This window comes from Marmota marmota, unplaced genomic scaffold, assembly GCF_001458135.2.
Source record: "Marmota marmota marmota unplaced genomic scaffold, marMar, whole genome shotgun sequence".
In the NCBI taxonomy this organism is placed as follows: Eukaryota; Metazoa; Chordata; class Mammalia; order Rodentia; family Sciuridae; genus Marmota; species Marmota marmota.
This window is the reverse complement of record NW_025999900.1, coordinates 42,228,481-42,245,726: the sequence shown is the minus strand read 5'-3', so window position 1 is coordinate 42,245,726 and position 17,246 is coordinate 42,228,481. Positions and strand designations below refer to the sequence as shown.

At 39.3% G+C, this 17,246-nt stretch overlaps 1 protein-coding gene across 4 annotated transcripts in view; it reads left to right on the top strand.

Annotated features, from left to right (window-relative positions):
* The window catches only part of Mlh3 (mutL homolog 3), a 48,508-nt gene extending 34,755 nt beyond the window's left edge, over positions 1–13,753 (top strand). For all 4 annotated transcript variants that reach the window (XM_048799006.1, XM_048799008.1, XM_048799007.1 and 1 more), the window contains 6 exons: positions 133–244; positions 1,748–1,907; positions 6,945–6,968; positions 7,242–7,320; positions 9,587–9,738; positions 11,297–13,753. In XM_048799006.1, the coding sequence (XP_048654963.1) occupies positions 133–244; positions 1,748–1,907; positions 6,945–6,968; positions 7,242–7,320; positions 9,587–9,738; positions 11,297–11,416 (647 nt within the window). In that variant the 3' untranslated portion in view covers positions 11,417–13,753. The remainder of the gene's footprint in view (positions 1–132; positions 245–1,747; positions 1,908–6,944; positions 6,969–7,241; positions 7,321–9,586; positions 9,739–11,296) is intronic.
* The last annotated feature ends 3,493 nt before the right edge of the window (positions 13,754–17,246 follow it).

The following is a 17,246-nucleotide window of genomic DNA, read 5'->3' as shown; positions in this document are numbered from 1 at the left end:
TGAACTGAACATTGTAAACATATTACTAAGGACTAGAGCACTTATGTCATGGCTGTACCTTACCATGCTTCATTTTTATCTAAACATAGATTTCCCTTCTTACTCTTAATCCATTTATTTTTCTTCTAATAGATTCCTATGAGAAGCAACAACCACATGGCTGTGGTCGAAAAAAATTACTATCTTCCACTATAATTCCTCCACTAGAGATAACAGTGACAGAGGCCCAAAGGAGACTCCTATGGTTAGTATCACCATGAAGATGTGTTGTTGATAATATAAATTCTCACAATAATTCTGTGAGGTATTAAACATGACTATTGTTCCATGTTCAGAAGAGGAGACTAAGACCAAGAGAAGTTCACATGATGGCTTGTCCACGGTCATAACAATTATAAAGTGGCAGAGCAAGCACTCCATGGCAGTTCTGACTCCAGACGCCGTTCTTTCCACTGTGTCACAGCTGTTGAGTATAGGATAGAGTTGCCCTCGTAATTTTTTCCAGGAGTTGGCTTAGAACAGTGTTTGTGCTCTGCTGTTTCTGAAGGCAAAGTAAGTGCAGTAATTGCTTCCATTCTGCTTTGTCTTGGTTCATTCTAGATTTCTCATTACCATAATCATATTAGGAAGAAAGTAAAACACTGAGATGCAAGAAGGGACAAATCATATAGTGAGTCACAAGATAGGACATTTCCCCCCTTTTGGACAGCACAAGTTATTAAAAATGAAAAATATGATTGTCTATCAATTTAGTTCAAGTTTGGGAATCTGGTGCTGCCAATACATCTTTCTCCCTGGGCATAATTTATACTCGAGGCAGATTCCTTTATTTATGTCCCCTGTTAATCAGGACTTGTCATTTTCTGGCTGTTAATTACCCCCCTGCTTTAATGCTGATTCAGAGCATTTTCAGACCTTATCTTGTGCCTTCAACAAGAAGTTAGCACTGTTCCCCAGTGAAGAATAAAAACTTAGGAACAAGATTTTGAGACAAATTGATTATCTTAGTGTCAAGGATATATTCCAGGACCCCCAGTGGATTCCTGAAAACATGGATAGTACTGAACCTGCATATATTGTTTTTCCTATGTGCCCCAAAGCATGGCCATATATGTCAGAGTTAATCTATCTTTCCATATTTCATGCTGTAGTGCCTCCTTTGTTTGTATAACGACTATTGTGTTTTGGGGTCATTATTAAGTAAACTAGGGGCCACTTGGAACCAATAACAAAATCCCGAGACAGTTAATCTGATAACTGAGATGGCTGCTAAATGACTGTCAGGCGCGTGGTGCATACAGCACATGGATGTTTGGGACACAAGGATGATTTTGTGGGACAGCATGAGATCTTCCTATGCTACTGAGAATGGCATGCAGTTTAAAACTTATGCTGGGAAGGTAGTCAGTGGTAGAGCACATGCTTAGCATGTGAAAAGCCCTAGGTGCAGCCCCCAGCACCTAAAAATTTGTTTAATTATTTATTTTTGGAATTTTCCATTTAATATTTTTGTATCATGGCTGCCCACAAGTAACTGAAATCTTGGAAAGTGGAAATGTGGATAAGAAGGGAACTACTGTAGTTCAAATAGAAATTTGAGAATAAAATCCCAAACAAACATATAAGTATGGGGAAAACAATACAGCTTTTAAAGCTTATGGCAATTTTTAAGAAACTATCAGGTACTTGGAACTAGAACTGAAATGTCAGTGAAATAAAACATTTACATTTGAGACTATTTCTTTAGGTATTACCACAAAAATCTGGAAGATCTGGGCCTTGAATTTATCTTTCCAGACACTAGTAATTCTCTGGTCCTTGTGGGAAAAGTACCACTCTGTTTTGTGGAAAGAGAAGCCAATGAACTTCGAAGAGGAAGATCTACTGTGACCAAGAGTATTGTGGAGGTGAGACAGCTTCCAGTGTTGAGGAGACTGCTGAGTGAAACCTCAAATTTTGTGGAGAATCTCTATATTCTTCGGTATTTTAACATGCATTTACTGAGTTTGCTAGCAGTTTGCAAGGTGCTAGAAATTTAAAGGTGCATTAGCTCAAAGTGAGGAGGAAGATTTAGATAATTATAGTACAATGAAATTTGGCTAGTAGAGATTTGTTCAAAAAGTGTTATGGAAGTACAAAATGATTACTGTGCCCAGGGAGGGGAGGTGAAGGAAATTGCCACAAAAAGTCTGTTTTGTTTTCTTTCCTCCCTCTTTCTTTCTTCCTTCCTTCCTTCTTTTTCTTTCTTTCTGTTTTGTTTTTTTTTTTTAAACAATGGATTGAACCCAGAGGTGCTTAACCATTGAGCCACATCTCTAGCCCTTTGTTGTTTTTTATTTGGGACAGAGACTCGCTAAGTTACTTAGGGCCTTGCTGAATTGCTGAGGCTGACCTCAAACTTGTGATCCTCCTGCTTCAGCCTTCTGAGTCACTGGAATTATAGGTATTTGCTACCACACCTGGCAAAATACAGTTTTCTTAAGAAAGGTTTTGTAGAAAGGTAGAATCTTCCAGATACAGAAGAGGAGAGAAAAGCATTCTTGACAGAGAACCAATGTCAGAGACTTAAAACAGATCTATATGGGGGGAACTATTAATAGATATAGCTCCAATTAAGATATATATGGGGGAGTATTAGGAGTAGATGAAGGTAGGTAGGTTACCAAGATGAATCATAAAGGAATTTAGCTTTTTATATGGGTACTTGTGTTTCATCCTCTGGTCAGCCGATGAGGAATTTTAAGCAGTAGAGTTAAATACATTTGAACCAGGCATAGTGGCACACATCTTTAATGCCTGCTGCTTGTGAAACGAGGCACCAGGATCACGAGTTCAAGGCCAGCTTGAGCAATTTAGCAAGACTCTTTCAAAATAAAAAGGGCCAGGAATGTAGCTCAGTAATAGAGCACTTGCATAATGTGTGTGAGACCTTTCCAATACTGCAGAGAAAAAAAAAAAAAAAGATATATTTGAGGTGGGCATGGTGGCATATACCTGTAATCCTAGTGGCGTGGAAGGTTTAGACAAGAGGATTGTGAGTTCAAAGACAGCCTCAGCAAAAAGCAAGGCGTTAAGCAACTCAGTGAGACCCTGTCTCTAAATATAAAATAGGACTGAGGATGTGGTTCAGTGGTCAAGTGCCCCTGATTTCAATCCCCAGTACCAAAAAAAAGATACATTTGAGATTGTATTTTTAAATATGGTTACTGTATTTATATGTTTTAGCAGAGGTTCAGAAGCCACAGCTGGAATGTGGCCCTGGAGGTGTTAGGAAGGACCATTACTTCTTACTTTATTTCATTTTTTACAACAAATATAATTTATTTTGTTTTGTTGCTTCCCCAGCCATCTTGTTTTCCATTATAGCTTTCCCTTTTTTCTCTACTGATTTAGAAGTTATATACTCCATTCATATCCTTTTAGAGACTAGTCTTGAATTTTTACATGCATAGTTAGCAAAGTTTAAAGGTAATTTTTTTCTCTGTCCTCTTCCTAAATTGTATATAAACATTCCCTTTATCTTCCATCATTCCCTTCTCATCTTCCATGTTTTTGTTTAATATTTTATTTCCACCTTGTTTTTAAGACTTCAATGATCATGAATTCTATAACACTGACATTAACCAAAATATTTATCAGAGTCTTTGTTTGCTGTTGCCTCCTATATCCTACTTGTTCCTTCTGGGTGGTTTTCTTTTTACCAAAATAAATCTTTTAAAAGTTATTTTGTTAAGAATCCATGAATTATAAGCTGTCTTTGAAAATTCTTTATTTTGCTTTCATACTTGCGAGATTGCCTAGCTGAAAACATCACCATTTATCCTTTAATATTTTGGAAATATTCCACTACTTTTGATTTTCTTTTTTTTTGCCATTGAAGTTCAGTCAGTCTAATTATCACTACTCTGTGGGTAATCTGATTTCCCCCTGGTTGCTTCTTAGATTTTCTTTTATGTGGTGCTGAGGATCGAACCCAGTTTCTCATGTGTGCTAGGCGAGCGCTCTACCACTGAGCCACAACCCCAGCCCTGCTTTTGGATTTCTGTATTTGTCTTTGGTGTTCTGCAGTTTCATTATGATGTATTAGTATAGATTTGTTTTCATTTCTTTCTTGAGATTCATCTGCTTCTTCAGTGTGGAAAGTGTACATCATTGTTGCTTCCAATATTGCTGCTCCGCACCCCTTGCCCCCACTCCTGTAAGAAATCTGCTGGATCTTATCCATATAGTCTCCATGTTTCAGACTCTTTCACATTTCCCATTGCTTTATCTCTAGTACATTCTGGGAAATTTCCTTGTATGTCTTCCAGTGAACTAAAGTCTGTCTTCATTTGCTTTTTAATTATATATTTATACAAGTCTTTTTACTTCAACTATTATTTTTTTTTTTTTATTTCCAGAAGTTTTGTTTGGTTCTTTTTTCAAATCTGCTTGTTATTTTTTTCCTTATGATTTTCTATTCCTTTTTCTCTAGCACTTTCTATTTGGAGCACAGGCAAATCAGTCCATTTGCCTAGTAATCTGAGTGACTTCACTGATCTCTAAAATAAAAAGTAGAAGATAGATTTAGTGGCTAAATTCTGTGATAGGTTGATCTGGAGGAGATCTGAGGCAGAGAGAGCCGTTGAGGGGCAATTGCACTTGGTCAAATAGGAGATGATGAGGATTTGACTAAGTCAGCCAATGGAAAGGAGGGACATATTTGAGAGACCTAATTTGGTAGGTAGAATCAATAAGACCTGGTGATGAAGGAGAAAACATATTACCAGGGATTCCAAGGGTTCTAACCTGAGGACAGAAGGATGGAGGTGTCATTAACAGACACAGGAATAGAGAAGGGAAGCACATCTGGCCAGGAGTTGGATTATGATCTTGGTGTGGACACACTGAATGTGACTTCAGGGGACACCCAGCAGGTGGGCTGACCTACAGAGCTAGCACTTGGAAGAGAAATCTGGGCTGTAGTCAAGAGCTTGTACATTTTGGCAATATCAGAGACTGGAGAAGGGTCTAGAGAAAGGAAGTGATTGTCCAGGGAGAACTGGAAGAGCAAAAAATGGAGAGAGCAAAAGGAACACCAGCATCACAGTGTGTATGTTTGGCAAGGGTCTGGAAAGTGATTGCTGAAAAGAGATGGATGAAAATGTCTAAGGAAGAAAGAAATCCAGAAAAAGTAACATTGCCAAAATGAAGAGAAGTTGTAAGCAAGAAGAGACGATAACTGGCTATAAAACAAAGCCTGAGAAGTTGGGTTTAGCTGTCTTGAGGACAGTGGTCATCTTGTAGAATCCCCTCTTGAGGATGAAGTGGGGCAGAAGACAGAATGGGGGACAGGAGTGAACAAAAGGAAAGGAATGAGGCAGGTAGACTATTCTTCCATCAGCTTTGGCTAGATAGACGAAGAGAGATATGGGACAACTAACCGTTAGGAAGGGTCAAGAAGTGGAGGGCAGGACAGAGGGCTGAGGAAGGAGTTTTGTTTAAGATGGGAGAGACACAAGTGTGATTAGGCTACAGGTGAGAGGACGTACAAGAGCAAGAGGCAATTTGTGGACTACCTGGATCCTACCCTTCCCACAGTTGCCTTTTGATCTGGCAAACTTTGCTTTGCTCTCAGCAGACCTCTTTTCTCCACAGAGCTCATTTCCAAATTGTCTTAAATCCAAAAGATAGGATCTGTTAGAATCTTGTATTGTAATTCAACCCCTAAAAATGTAACTGGAAAATTATAATAAAAAACTTTTCCTAGAGCGACTTCAAAGACTACTTTTACAGAGTTTACTTCAAATTGAAACAAAGCTTACAGTTTCAGATAATCAAGATTTTCTGAAATCTGATCAGACTGATCAAGAGAGATTTTGTTGATTCTGGAAGAAGCTGGAACAGTTTGGTGTTTTGAGGTGGTAACTCTTTGAATCCTAGAGTTGAAAGAAAATTTAATACATCCTTCTATAACGCTCTGTATTCCAGGCTGCTGAATGAGCTTTTTAAACATTATTTAAATTATACAGTATTACTTGAACCATTGAAATGGGAAATAAGCTGAGAATTAGACCCTTCTTCCCCTCATCAGACTTACAAATTGATGTTTTACAGACTCAGATATACATACACAAAAGAGAACAGTAAAGAAATTAGGTTTGATTTCCATCCATACCAAGCTTTGTTAGTAAATGGGTGTTTCATCTTTCTATTTAGGTTTGTTTTGGAAAATATGTGGTTCATATATAGTATTTATCACATGGCTCTTGGTAATAGTGCTCATTTATAAATTTGGCCAACTAGAATATATAGGAAAGAGAGAAGAGAGTGTTCTGAGTTTGATTTAAAAAGAAAATCACCCTGTTGTAATCTTAGGAAGATGATTTTTACATTGTCATTTCCATGAGTAAAGAAATCTAGTTTTCTTATAAAGAAATCATTAAATGTGCTGAATCTCCCAACAATTTTCTTTCCTTGAGAGGTTAAACAAATTAGTACCATTAAATAATGCTGGGTTTGAATTTCTTTAAAGTTCTTTTGTAGTATCTATGGATACTTAACTGTTGAAAAGGTCACCCCAGGGGCAGAGATATCCAGGAGAGGAGAAACTTCTTTAGAAAAAGAGCTTGTTGACATGAAGGGAATTGTTCCCAAAAAAGACTGCGGGAAGTAAATTTATTTCTGCTTGTAATATCTAAACAAGTGACAGTGCACAGTGTGTTGATGATTTTTGTGTATTTATTCTCATCTTGTGTGTAACATTACACTTGTTCTGGCCAAGATTACACATACAAATAGACAGTCTTACAACAAAATAAATCTGTACCTAAGTGCTGTATTGCTGGAACTCTCTTCTTCAGGAGGCATATCTTAAAGGAGAAAATTGGGATAACCTGTAAATACTGAAGGGCTTGTACAATATAACAGTGGACTAATGCCTGGTTTCCTTTTTTGATTTGTAGGAATTTGTTCAAGAACAAGTGGAGGTAAGTTTTTCTCTCGAGGTTTCACACAGAGTGCCACACATAAAAGGCTTCATTGTCTCATTTCCTTCTCATGTAATAACATAGCTGCGGGCTGGGGATGTGGCTCAAGAGGTAGCATGCTCGCCTGGCATGCGTGCAGCCCGGGTTCTATCCTCAGCACCACATACAAACAAAGATGTTGTGTCCGCCGAAAACTAAAAAAAAAATAAATATTAAAAATTCTCTTTCTCTCTCTCTCTCTTAAAAAAACAAACAAACAAAAAAAAAACATAGCTGCTCCAGGCCACAGGAAGCATCCAGGGGACTTTGCCACTGACCATCCAGAAGGTGTTGGCCTCCCAAGCCTGCCATGGTAAGAGCCTCAGCAGCCAGCTGTGGAATCATCCAGGTGCTGAGCACTGGCCTCAGTGCGGTGACTGAGAAAGAAGCAGATGAATGTTTCTGCTTCTCCCCAGAGAGTATGATTTAGATTTTAAAAAGAAAGAAAAACTGAGTACACAAAAGCAAAGCCTAAAAAATTTTACAAAGTGTGATGCCAACACTGACTTTCGTGAGCAGAGGAGTGACTTCTTTTAAATTAATGCATTACAATTATGCATAACAGTGGGATTTGTTGTTACATATTTGCACATGTGCTGGAGGAGTGACTGTTAGAGGAGGCGCAAATGGAGCTGAGTTTTGAATGAGCAGAGGGTGATGGATTCCGTTCATCTCCTGGAAGGGGGAGTTTACCACAGGGAGAGGAAGCAGGCTGTGCAAAGAACACCAAGAAATTGGGTTGGTAAGAGAGAGCAGAAGCCTAGGACACAGCAACCCCTTTAGACTTGATACAGAAGGCATTAGAGGCACATTAGACGGTTCTTCAGTCAAAGATAATGAAATGTGGAATGGTATTGGAGATACTTACTTTAGGGATCAAGACAGTTACAGAATCTCCTGTGACTATCATTTGACCGCAGTGAAGTCTCCAATCCACTGACCCTTTTATCCCTGTCCATCAGTCTTCTCTCTTCACCTCCTGTGATCCATCATTAATCTACCTCCTATAAATATCCTCGAGTCTTTTGCTCCTTTATCTTATCCTTATTCCTCATAGCTACTCGATAATCAAATATCATTATTGCTATCTCCAAAACGTAACCTAAATCTCTCATTTGATCTGACTTCACTGTCCCCCCTTCACTCCCTCATTATTGCCCCTATTTGGGGTGGTATGTACAAGGGACTGAACCCAGAGGCACTCTACCACTGAGCTACTTCCCCAGCCGTTTTTGAGACAGGATTTTGCTAAGTTGCCCAGGCTGGCCTTGAACTTGTCGTCCTCCCTTGTCTCTAGGATCACAGGCATATACCACTTTTCAATGCTCTTGGTTCTCCACATCCAACTCTGGCTCTGCTTCAAGCTATTAATGCCCAGAGGAATCTTTTCAAAGCATCCCTCTAAGTATGCCATTCTTCTAACTAAAATATGATAATGACTACCCATTGCTCTTAGTATAAATATTTTATTCTTTACTAAGGGTTTTCATAATCTGACCCCTGTCTACCTATTTAGTATCATCTCACATCACTGGGCTCTCCCTTGATCTTTACATTTCAGCCTGTTCCTTTGATTTTGTTCTTCCTGTGTGCTAAACTCCTGTCAGTCTCAAGGCCTTTGCACTTGCCTTCCCTCTGCCTGGAACCTCTTCTGCCCCTTCTTCAATCAGTTGTCTTTCTTAGTCCAAGGTCTCAGTTTAAATATCATTTTGACAAGGCAGCCTTCCCTGACTTCCTAAACTAGATTTGGTCTTCCTGTTATATACTCATATTCTATATTTTATAGTACTTAAATTATTGTGTAATTATTAATTTAATGTTCTTTCATGTATTGACCATAAACTGCCCAAAAAGACTCCTAATGCATGGTATATACTTAATAAATTTTGGGGTGGGGGCAGGGCACCAGGTATTGAACTCAGGGGCATTGGACCACTGAGCCACATCCCCAGCCCTATTTTGTATTTTATTTAGAGACAGGGTCTCATTGAGTTGCTAAGCACCTCACCATTGCTGAGGCTGGCTTTGAACTCACAATCCTATTTTAGCCTCCCAAGCCACTGGGATTACAGGCATGTACCACCGCACCCAGCTTAATAAATATTTTTGACATTGAATTAATATAGGAACAAATGATGGGTTCTAATAATATGAGGGTTTATATTAGGAAGATTATTACAGAAATTAGAAAAAAGGAAAAAATAAAACTGGGCATTGAAAGAAAACAATCAGAGATGGCTGTTGGATAACCCTTGTACACAAGGTAACTTCAACTCCACAAATTCATAAGTAGGCAAAAATACTTCTTTTAGAAAAACCCTGAAAACAAAATCCTACAAGGTAAGAAATACCTCCTATAGGAATTAGACGAACACTCCATAAGGAAAAGCTGACGGACAGGTCAGTCAGTCCTGAAGCCGTAAAGTTTCATCCCTGGCGGTTAGTGCCAATTCCAAGCAGTATGAAAGCCACATTAAAGAAGTCTAAGAAATGTTACTTTTTACAGATATTTGGCTCTGACCCAGGGTCAACATTGGTTTCCATGTACACTGTAACCTTCTGGTTTCTTTTTTGTTTAGGGGCCATCAAATTTAATGACAGCCTGAGCCTAGAAGAGAGCTATCGACTTATTGAAGCTCTGTCATGGTGCCAGCTGCCATTCCAGTGTGCTCACGGGAGACCGTCTATGCTGCCACTAGCTGACCTAGACCACTTGGAGCAGGAGAAACAGGTACACTAATGATTAGGAGGAGCAGGAAGGAGCAGTTTGTCTTTATTTTCCAGGTCCTGCTATCCAAGTGCAATCAGTTTTAATCCTTTCCAAAATGTGAGAGCTTGGAAAAACAAGCATTGGAGGTTTCATTTAAAGCCTTGCTCATTTCATCTTCCAGCTCAAATTCAAAATGGAACTTAGACTAAACTGTTAGATTATCTACATGATGGCTTTGTATTTTTAAGCTTAACTTCTATATAGATTTGTGTATCTTGAAATATGTTACCTAATGGCTCTGGGTTTGATAAGATGCAGAGGTTCTTCTTGGAGGTAGAGAAGGTTGGTAGAAATACAGAAAGTTCACTATTGGTAGAATATAGCCGCAACATCCAATTTCTTGATAGTATGTGCTAGAAATGGTGACCTGTGACTGTGGCTAGCCACTTCCAATGATGTCTTTCTTTTTTAATTTTTTTTTTTAGATGTGTAGACCTTTATTTTATTCATTTACTTATATGTGGTGCTGGGAATCAAACCCAGTGCCTCACACATGCTAGGCAAGCGTTCTACCACTGAGCCACAGCCTCAGCCCCAGCCCCTCCAATGATATCTTGAGTTGTGGCTGAGGATCATTATCAGGCTGGGAACGAGGCTTTAGGAGATCTCTACATTGCTGTGACCCTGGCTACCTAGCAGCCATGGAAAATGATGTGGATAATGCAATCAAGGCACAGAGTGGCATAAATTAAGAACATTTTCTATCCCTATTATAATCTTCTTCCCCAGCACTGGGGATTGAATTCAGGGGAACTGAGCTATATTCCCAGCCCTGTTTTTTAAATTATTGTTTTTATTTTGGACAGAGTCTCAATAAGTTGCCAAAGCTGTCCTGTTATGATCCTCCTACCTCAGCCCCTGGGATTACAGTTGTGCATCAGGGCACTTAGCTCTATTCTTGTTATAATCTTTTTTTAAATTATTTTTTTATTTTTTTAGTTGTTGATGGACACAACACCTTGCTTTGTTTATTTATTTTTATGTGGTGCCGAGGATCAAACCAAGTGCCTTACATGTGCAAGGCAAGTGCTCTACTGCTGAGCCACAACCCCAGCCCCACTTATTTATTTATTTATTTATTTTGGTGCTGAGGATCGAACCCAGGGCCTTGTGCATGCAAGGCAAGCATTCTACCAACTGAGCTCTATATCCCCAGCCTCTTATTATAATCTTAAATGAAAAATAGAACATGAGCAAATAGTTATGTCCATGTTGCTGCTTTCCGAAATCTTTTATTTTTCCTGCTAAAGGTTATAAAGGCTCTTCTTTTTTCCTGACTCAGCCAGTTGATTTTACTCTTTGTTTCATATAATAAAGAAAAATGAAAAAAAGTTTTGTCCCCATTGGTGAAGAGATAAGAATCTAGATTTAAAGTTTGCAGTCCCAATATCCTATGGAACTCTATAATCTTTGTCCAGAAACTAGAATTCTAAACAGATTTGAAGAACTGTAATTTTCAAATACTTTCATGCTATCAGACTTTTCATATTGCTAATTGGAATTATTCTTTGTTCCACAGGTTAAACCCAATCTTGCTAATCTTCGGAAAAGGGCTGAGGCGTGGCATCTCTTTGGAAAAGCAAAAGGCTGTGATGCAAGGCAAAGCCTGCAGTCTGTGTCTTCTTGTGAGCCCCCTTGAGTATGGACCTTTGGATCCATGAGGAACCCAAGGGCTTAAAGGATGCTAACTGCCTCTGAACAGAGAGCATGAGCCGTAGTTAGCAGTGCAGCCGTAGCTGAGTCCCCCTGGTGCCTGGAGAGGACCCTCACATCAGTCCTGTGGTGCAGGTGGGCCCTCTGGCTGAAGAGTCAGATGGAATCAAGCCTAAAAACAGTTCATTGATTTGCATCCAGACACAGTACTGTTTGTAACTTACTTAAGTGATGAAATTTAATGATTAATTATTTGACTGGTGAGTTAGCTTGTGTTTGAGAGGTGTGGTTTTTCTTTTTGTGTAATTTATTTTCAGTCTCCAAATATGCATTTATGAAATTGAGCTGATGCTAAACCCCTACAACTAGTCCTACTCGGCCTTCCTCCACTGCCCCCTGGTTTCTCCATTAGTCCCTCCTTTCCTTCAGTCTTCCACTTCCCTTCGCTGCTTTTTAATATTCTAAATCAGAGATTTACAGTTTATCTACTCTCAGTAAATCCCTTCCTGAAGTCATCCATCAGAACTATAGTCAAGGGCTGGGGTACTAGCTCAGGGGAAGGTGCTTGCTTAGCATGTGTAAGGCCCTGGTTTCAATCCCTAGTATGGCAAAACAGGCAAAAAAAAAAAAGGAGCTTTTAATAAAATTATTTTATGGATTAAAAAACTATTAATAAAGAGAAACATGGACAAAGAATAGAGAAAAATTTGAAGTTCTGTTCCTGGCTTTTTGTTAGTTTTTTTTATTGCATTTTGAAAACTCAGAGAATGTTCATATTCTAAACCAGTAACATGGTAAAAATGCTATGAGCTTGTTTTTTAAAATATAATTTTTCTGTGCTTCATAAAGTGTTTCTTTATGTGAAAGCAATTGTTATATCAAATGCAGCATTTATTCTTTCAATCTTACATGACATAGTCCACACTTTTTTTCCTCAGGAGACAAGGGTTCTTTTGATCCCTTTTAAATTGTGTCTTGGTTTTATTATTATGCCTATCCAATGGCCTTATGATTTCACTTGGGACTAAGACTAATCTTTCTACAAATGCTTGTTATTCCACTCTTAAATTTGTATTTCCTCCACCCTTTCAGGTGACTTGATTTGTGGTTAATAGGACTCAACTAGTAAAAAAGCAAAAAACTAGCTGGTTAGAGTTTATTGCATCTGGGACACTGTACAATTAGTAAGATGTTGCAACAAGGATTTTCCCTTCAGTATTTCCTGAGCAGCCTGCTCAAATTGGCCTTTATATCAGTGAAATAATTTTTCGCATTTTTTAATGCAGTAAACAAATGTGTGTTCATGGAAGAAAGTTTATTTTGCCAACAACACTAGGGTGAATCCTGGTAATGAAAGTATTGCCGTCATTGGCTTGGGCCTCAAGGCAGATGCAAGGAAGCTTTTATTCATTTTCAAGGGGATCCTTATAGAGTTATATAATTGGAAACCCTGAAGAATGGGCACCACTGTCTACAAATGGCCTTCATTGTACCGTATAAGAGGGGGTTTCATAATATTGGAACTATGACCTTAGAAAGGAGGGTATTTCGGAGGACTTGCAAGGCTGTAGGTCCAGAGGGGAGACATGGCCTTGAGCTTCAACCTCACTTACCAGAACGGTGTGAAGGCCACCTGTCCCAAGAATTTGAAAAATCTTTTTAGGTCAGAGCAATTTGTGAGATTGAAAAACTGTTACCTCTTATTATTTTGTTGGGGGGGTGGGTACTGGGGATTAAACTCAGAGGCACTCACCCACTGAGCCACATTCCCTATTTTGTATTTTATTTAGAGACAGGGTCTCACTGAGTTGTTTAGCGCCTCACTTTTGCTGAGGCTGGCTTTGAACCTGGAATCCTCCTGTCTCAGCCCGCCAAGCCACTGGGATTACAGACGTGCCCCACCGTGCCCAGCAATTACCTCTAATTAAGATTATGAGGGAGGCGTTCAGAAGGTTTTGCCGTTATGTTTCTTAATAGTAGCAGAGGATTAGAAAAAGTTCTCTATAAATTATGTAACTAGTCTTCCTGGCTAGCCTGACTTGAGCAATATAAGAGATACCCTATTTTAATTTATAAACTCAGTAGCATGCATCAGCATAAAAATAGCCTATTAACTAAAAATATCTAATTATTTATTTTATATTAGGATTAGAACCCAGGGCCTCACACCTGTAGGCAAACACTCTACTACCAATTCACATCCTCAGCCCTTTTTATTTGTTAAAACAGAGTCTCAGTAAGTTACTGCGGCTGACCTTGAACTTGGGATCATCCTGCCTGGGATTTTAGGGCACCACCATTCCAATAAATTATTTTTATTGCCTGTTGGGTTTTATTTTTTTCTATTTTGTTTTAACTCAAATGCCAAAGGAACAGAGATGCATTAAATTTTCTAACACATGATAGTAACTATGGTACTTAAGGTTTATAAAATAACTTTTCATATACTTAATCTCATTTGAATTTATTGATAACCTTTGAGATAAGGTGGTATTATTCTTTCCATTTTATAGACGGGGATTTGTCTAAGATCACACAGCTAGTAAATGAGAAAGCCAAAAGAGGCATCCCAGTTTTCTGTACCTTAGTAACCATAAGAACAATAGTTAGCATTTACTGGGACTTGCATACTTAGTGCTTTGTATACACTACTTTTTTTCTTTTCTTTTTTTGTGTATGTAGTGCTGGGAGTTGAACCCAGGGCCCCAGGCACACTGTGTGTGCTACTAATGAGCTACACCCCCAGCCCTGCATACACTATTTCTAATGCTTACCACAGTCCTCTTGAAGACTATTCTCCCATTTTTATAGCAAAATTCGGAGGCTCAAAGACATTGACCAGTTTGCTAAGGACTTAGCTAAGTAAAAAAGCCAAAGTGCAGACCCAGGCCTGTGTGACTTCAAATTACAAACTCCTACCCATTATTACCCCATGGTGTCCCCATGCAATGCATTTTTAATTTATTAAAAATAAATTAGGGGCTGGGGTTATGGCTCAGCGTTAGAGCGCTCGCCTCACACCTGCAAGGCCCTGGGTTCGATCCTCAGCACCACAAGTAAATAAATAAAATAATTTGTTAAAAAAAGAATTCATTAGGTCTGGGGTTGTAGCTCACTGGTAGAGCGCTTGCTCTACTGGATTCAATCCTTAACACCACATAAAAATACGTAAATAAAATAAAGGTATTGTGTCCATCTACAACTAAAAATTTAAAAAAAAAAAGAATTCATTAATTTGTCGACTTAGTGGTTTGACTTTAGATTATATTCTGGTTGGTAGAGGCATTAGTAACTTCAGAGTAAAACTTGAGAGAAGAGGTGTGAAATGTGGCCATTATTGAAAGTTCCTTTTTCAGTAATGTTCATCAAAATTTATTGAGAAATAAAGGTGCATATGGCTGTCTCTGCCTTCAAGAGTCTTAGCTTTAGTCAGAGAGAGAAGGAAACTCAGGATGGAATATGGTGACTTCCCCCAGGTATCACAGCTAGCTCTTTGTTATTGGGACAGAAGACTGTAGCTGGCTGCAGGAGCTAGTATCAGAACCCTTTAAAGGAGGCTAGAATGTGGAGAATGGGAGGGACTCAGGCAAGGACAGAACTGAGCTCAGGTCTGGAGCTCAAGGAGCAGCAAGAGTGGAGAGGCTCTAGCAAGTGGGCATCACTTGACAAAATCAAGGCAAACAAAAAGGGCAGAGCCGGAGGGAGCCCAAGTTCAAGTTCTAGAGATATATGCCAGTTGAGGAAGCCAAACCAAGAAGAGCAGATGTGGTTGGGCAGCCCCTAGAGAGCCCAGAACAGTGCAACAAAACTTCCAGTGCCGGCCATGCTCAACTCACTGAATAGAGGAAGAGCAGTTTCTGGCACAAAGAACCATATTCTCACTGCCTGCTTTCCACCTGAAGTGCCACCCATCTCATCAAACACTTAACCAATGCAGGCTCATAGAGAGAACTCATGGGCATGTTTGCCACCATATTTCATGCCTATTTTCACCCTTTTTGGCAGATTTGCTCATCAATAGTGAGATAGCAAAGAGGTGGAGCTAGAGAGGAAAAGAAGGAAGTCTGAGAAAATCAAATGCACATAATCTGCACCTTACCCTTCTTTCCTTCTATCCCTCTTTTTATTCATTGGTTCATCATTTAGCAAGCAAGTAGTAAGTCACTTCAAAGTGTATTGCTTCAGAAGTCATAGGGCATTTAAAGAAGAGGTTACAAGGAGCTGCAATTGTAGCTCAGTGGTAAGAGTGCTTGCCTAGCATGTGTGAGGCACTGGGTTCGATTCTCAGCACCACATACAAATAAATGAACAAAATAAAGGTCCATCAATGTCTAAAAAATATTAAATGGAGAAAAAAAAAGAGGTTATGATTTAGGGTTTTTCTAACCTTTTTGTTTCTTTTTCTTTTTTTTTTTTAAAGAGAGAGAATTTTTAATATTTACTTTTTAGTTTTCGGCGGACACAACATCTTTGTATGTGGTGCTGAGGATTGAACCCGGGCCGCACGCATGCCAGGTGAGCGCGCTACCGCCTGAGCCACATCCCCAGCCCCTTTCTAACCTTCTTGATCCAATGCCCATTTGTTACAGTGTACTCAGTCTTATCCAGAGACCTCTCCTGAAGTTCAGGTGACCTAATCATCGATGTGGGATCTAAGTGTCTTACCTGTGAACAAACTGAGCCAGTGAGCTAGTGTGACTTGAGCAGCAATCTGAAGAAAGGAGACTTGGGCAGCCTTGCCTGACCTTGGCCTTGCAACATACTGTTTACTACAAAGACAAGAAATGGCCAGAGATGCCCCTCCATCTCCTGCCCCCCCAAAACAATTTGGAGTTAGCTCTGATGTTCGGAAGATTGTTGTTAATCAACATTGCAGTAGCTTTCTTTTAATTGCAGAATAATATATATAAATTAGGAATTGTAGGAATCAAGTTTTTGTGTTTTCACCACTGAGTAGCTTCTTTCTTCTGTAGGCAGGTCTTAATTCTAAATGTAACATGCCTGGGGTGGTGGGGGAGGGGGACGTGTCACCACCTAAAGGATCCTTCTCTTTAGCACAGTATTTAATAGCAACATCATACGGTTGCCATTTCAAGTGCAGCGAGGTTCAAAGGCTACCTTCCATTGTGTGAGTGATGTGCAGAGACTGAACACTCAGACTCTTTACTAAATGCTTAGCCATTGCACAATATCCTGGAACAGCAATTTGGCAAATGAAAGAATAAGGGCTGGGGATGTAGCTCAATGATAGAGTACTTGCCTACCGTGTGGAAGGCCCTGTGTTCAAATCCTCAGTACCACACACACAAAAAAAAGAGAGAAGTAGGTCAGATAAAAAACACTTCCAAATATCATATTCTTTTTTTTTGTCAGGGAGGTGTAGGTCTATAGAGGGAGTTTTTGCAAAGACCAGGTAGACAGTATGTGACCTTTACAATAATGGTCTTATACTATATGTGCTAAGCAGTTCCGATGTACTGAGTTCCACATTTATAGTGTTGCAGAGCCACTTAACAGTGATGACCCATGTGACCAGTGGCTTTCATTAACCCAAAGACTGTCACAATGGATTGCTCTGAGAAATGGTTTTGAAGCACATTTCTGAAATGTACAATCCTATGGGTCCCGGCAATCTTTCTTTGAGGTATCACTTTACACTTAAGTTTTTCTTGGTAGAGTATTTTTCAAAGACTTCTCTTCTGAGGCTAAATTAGGAATTTCTATTCCTTATTCGAGTTCCAAGAACTGTGCCTTTCCTGCCCTCCGCCCAACTTGGAAGATAGAAACCGTGGGAAAGAGCGTCTTTACAAACTGCA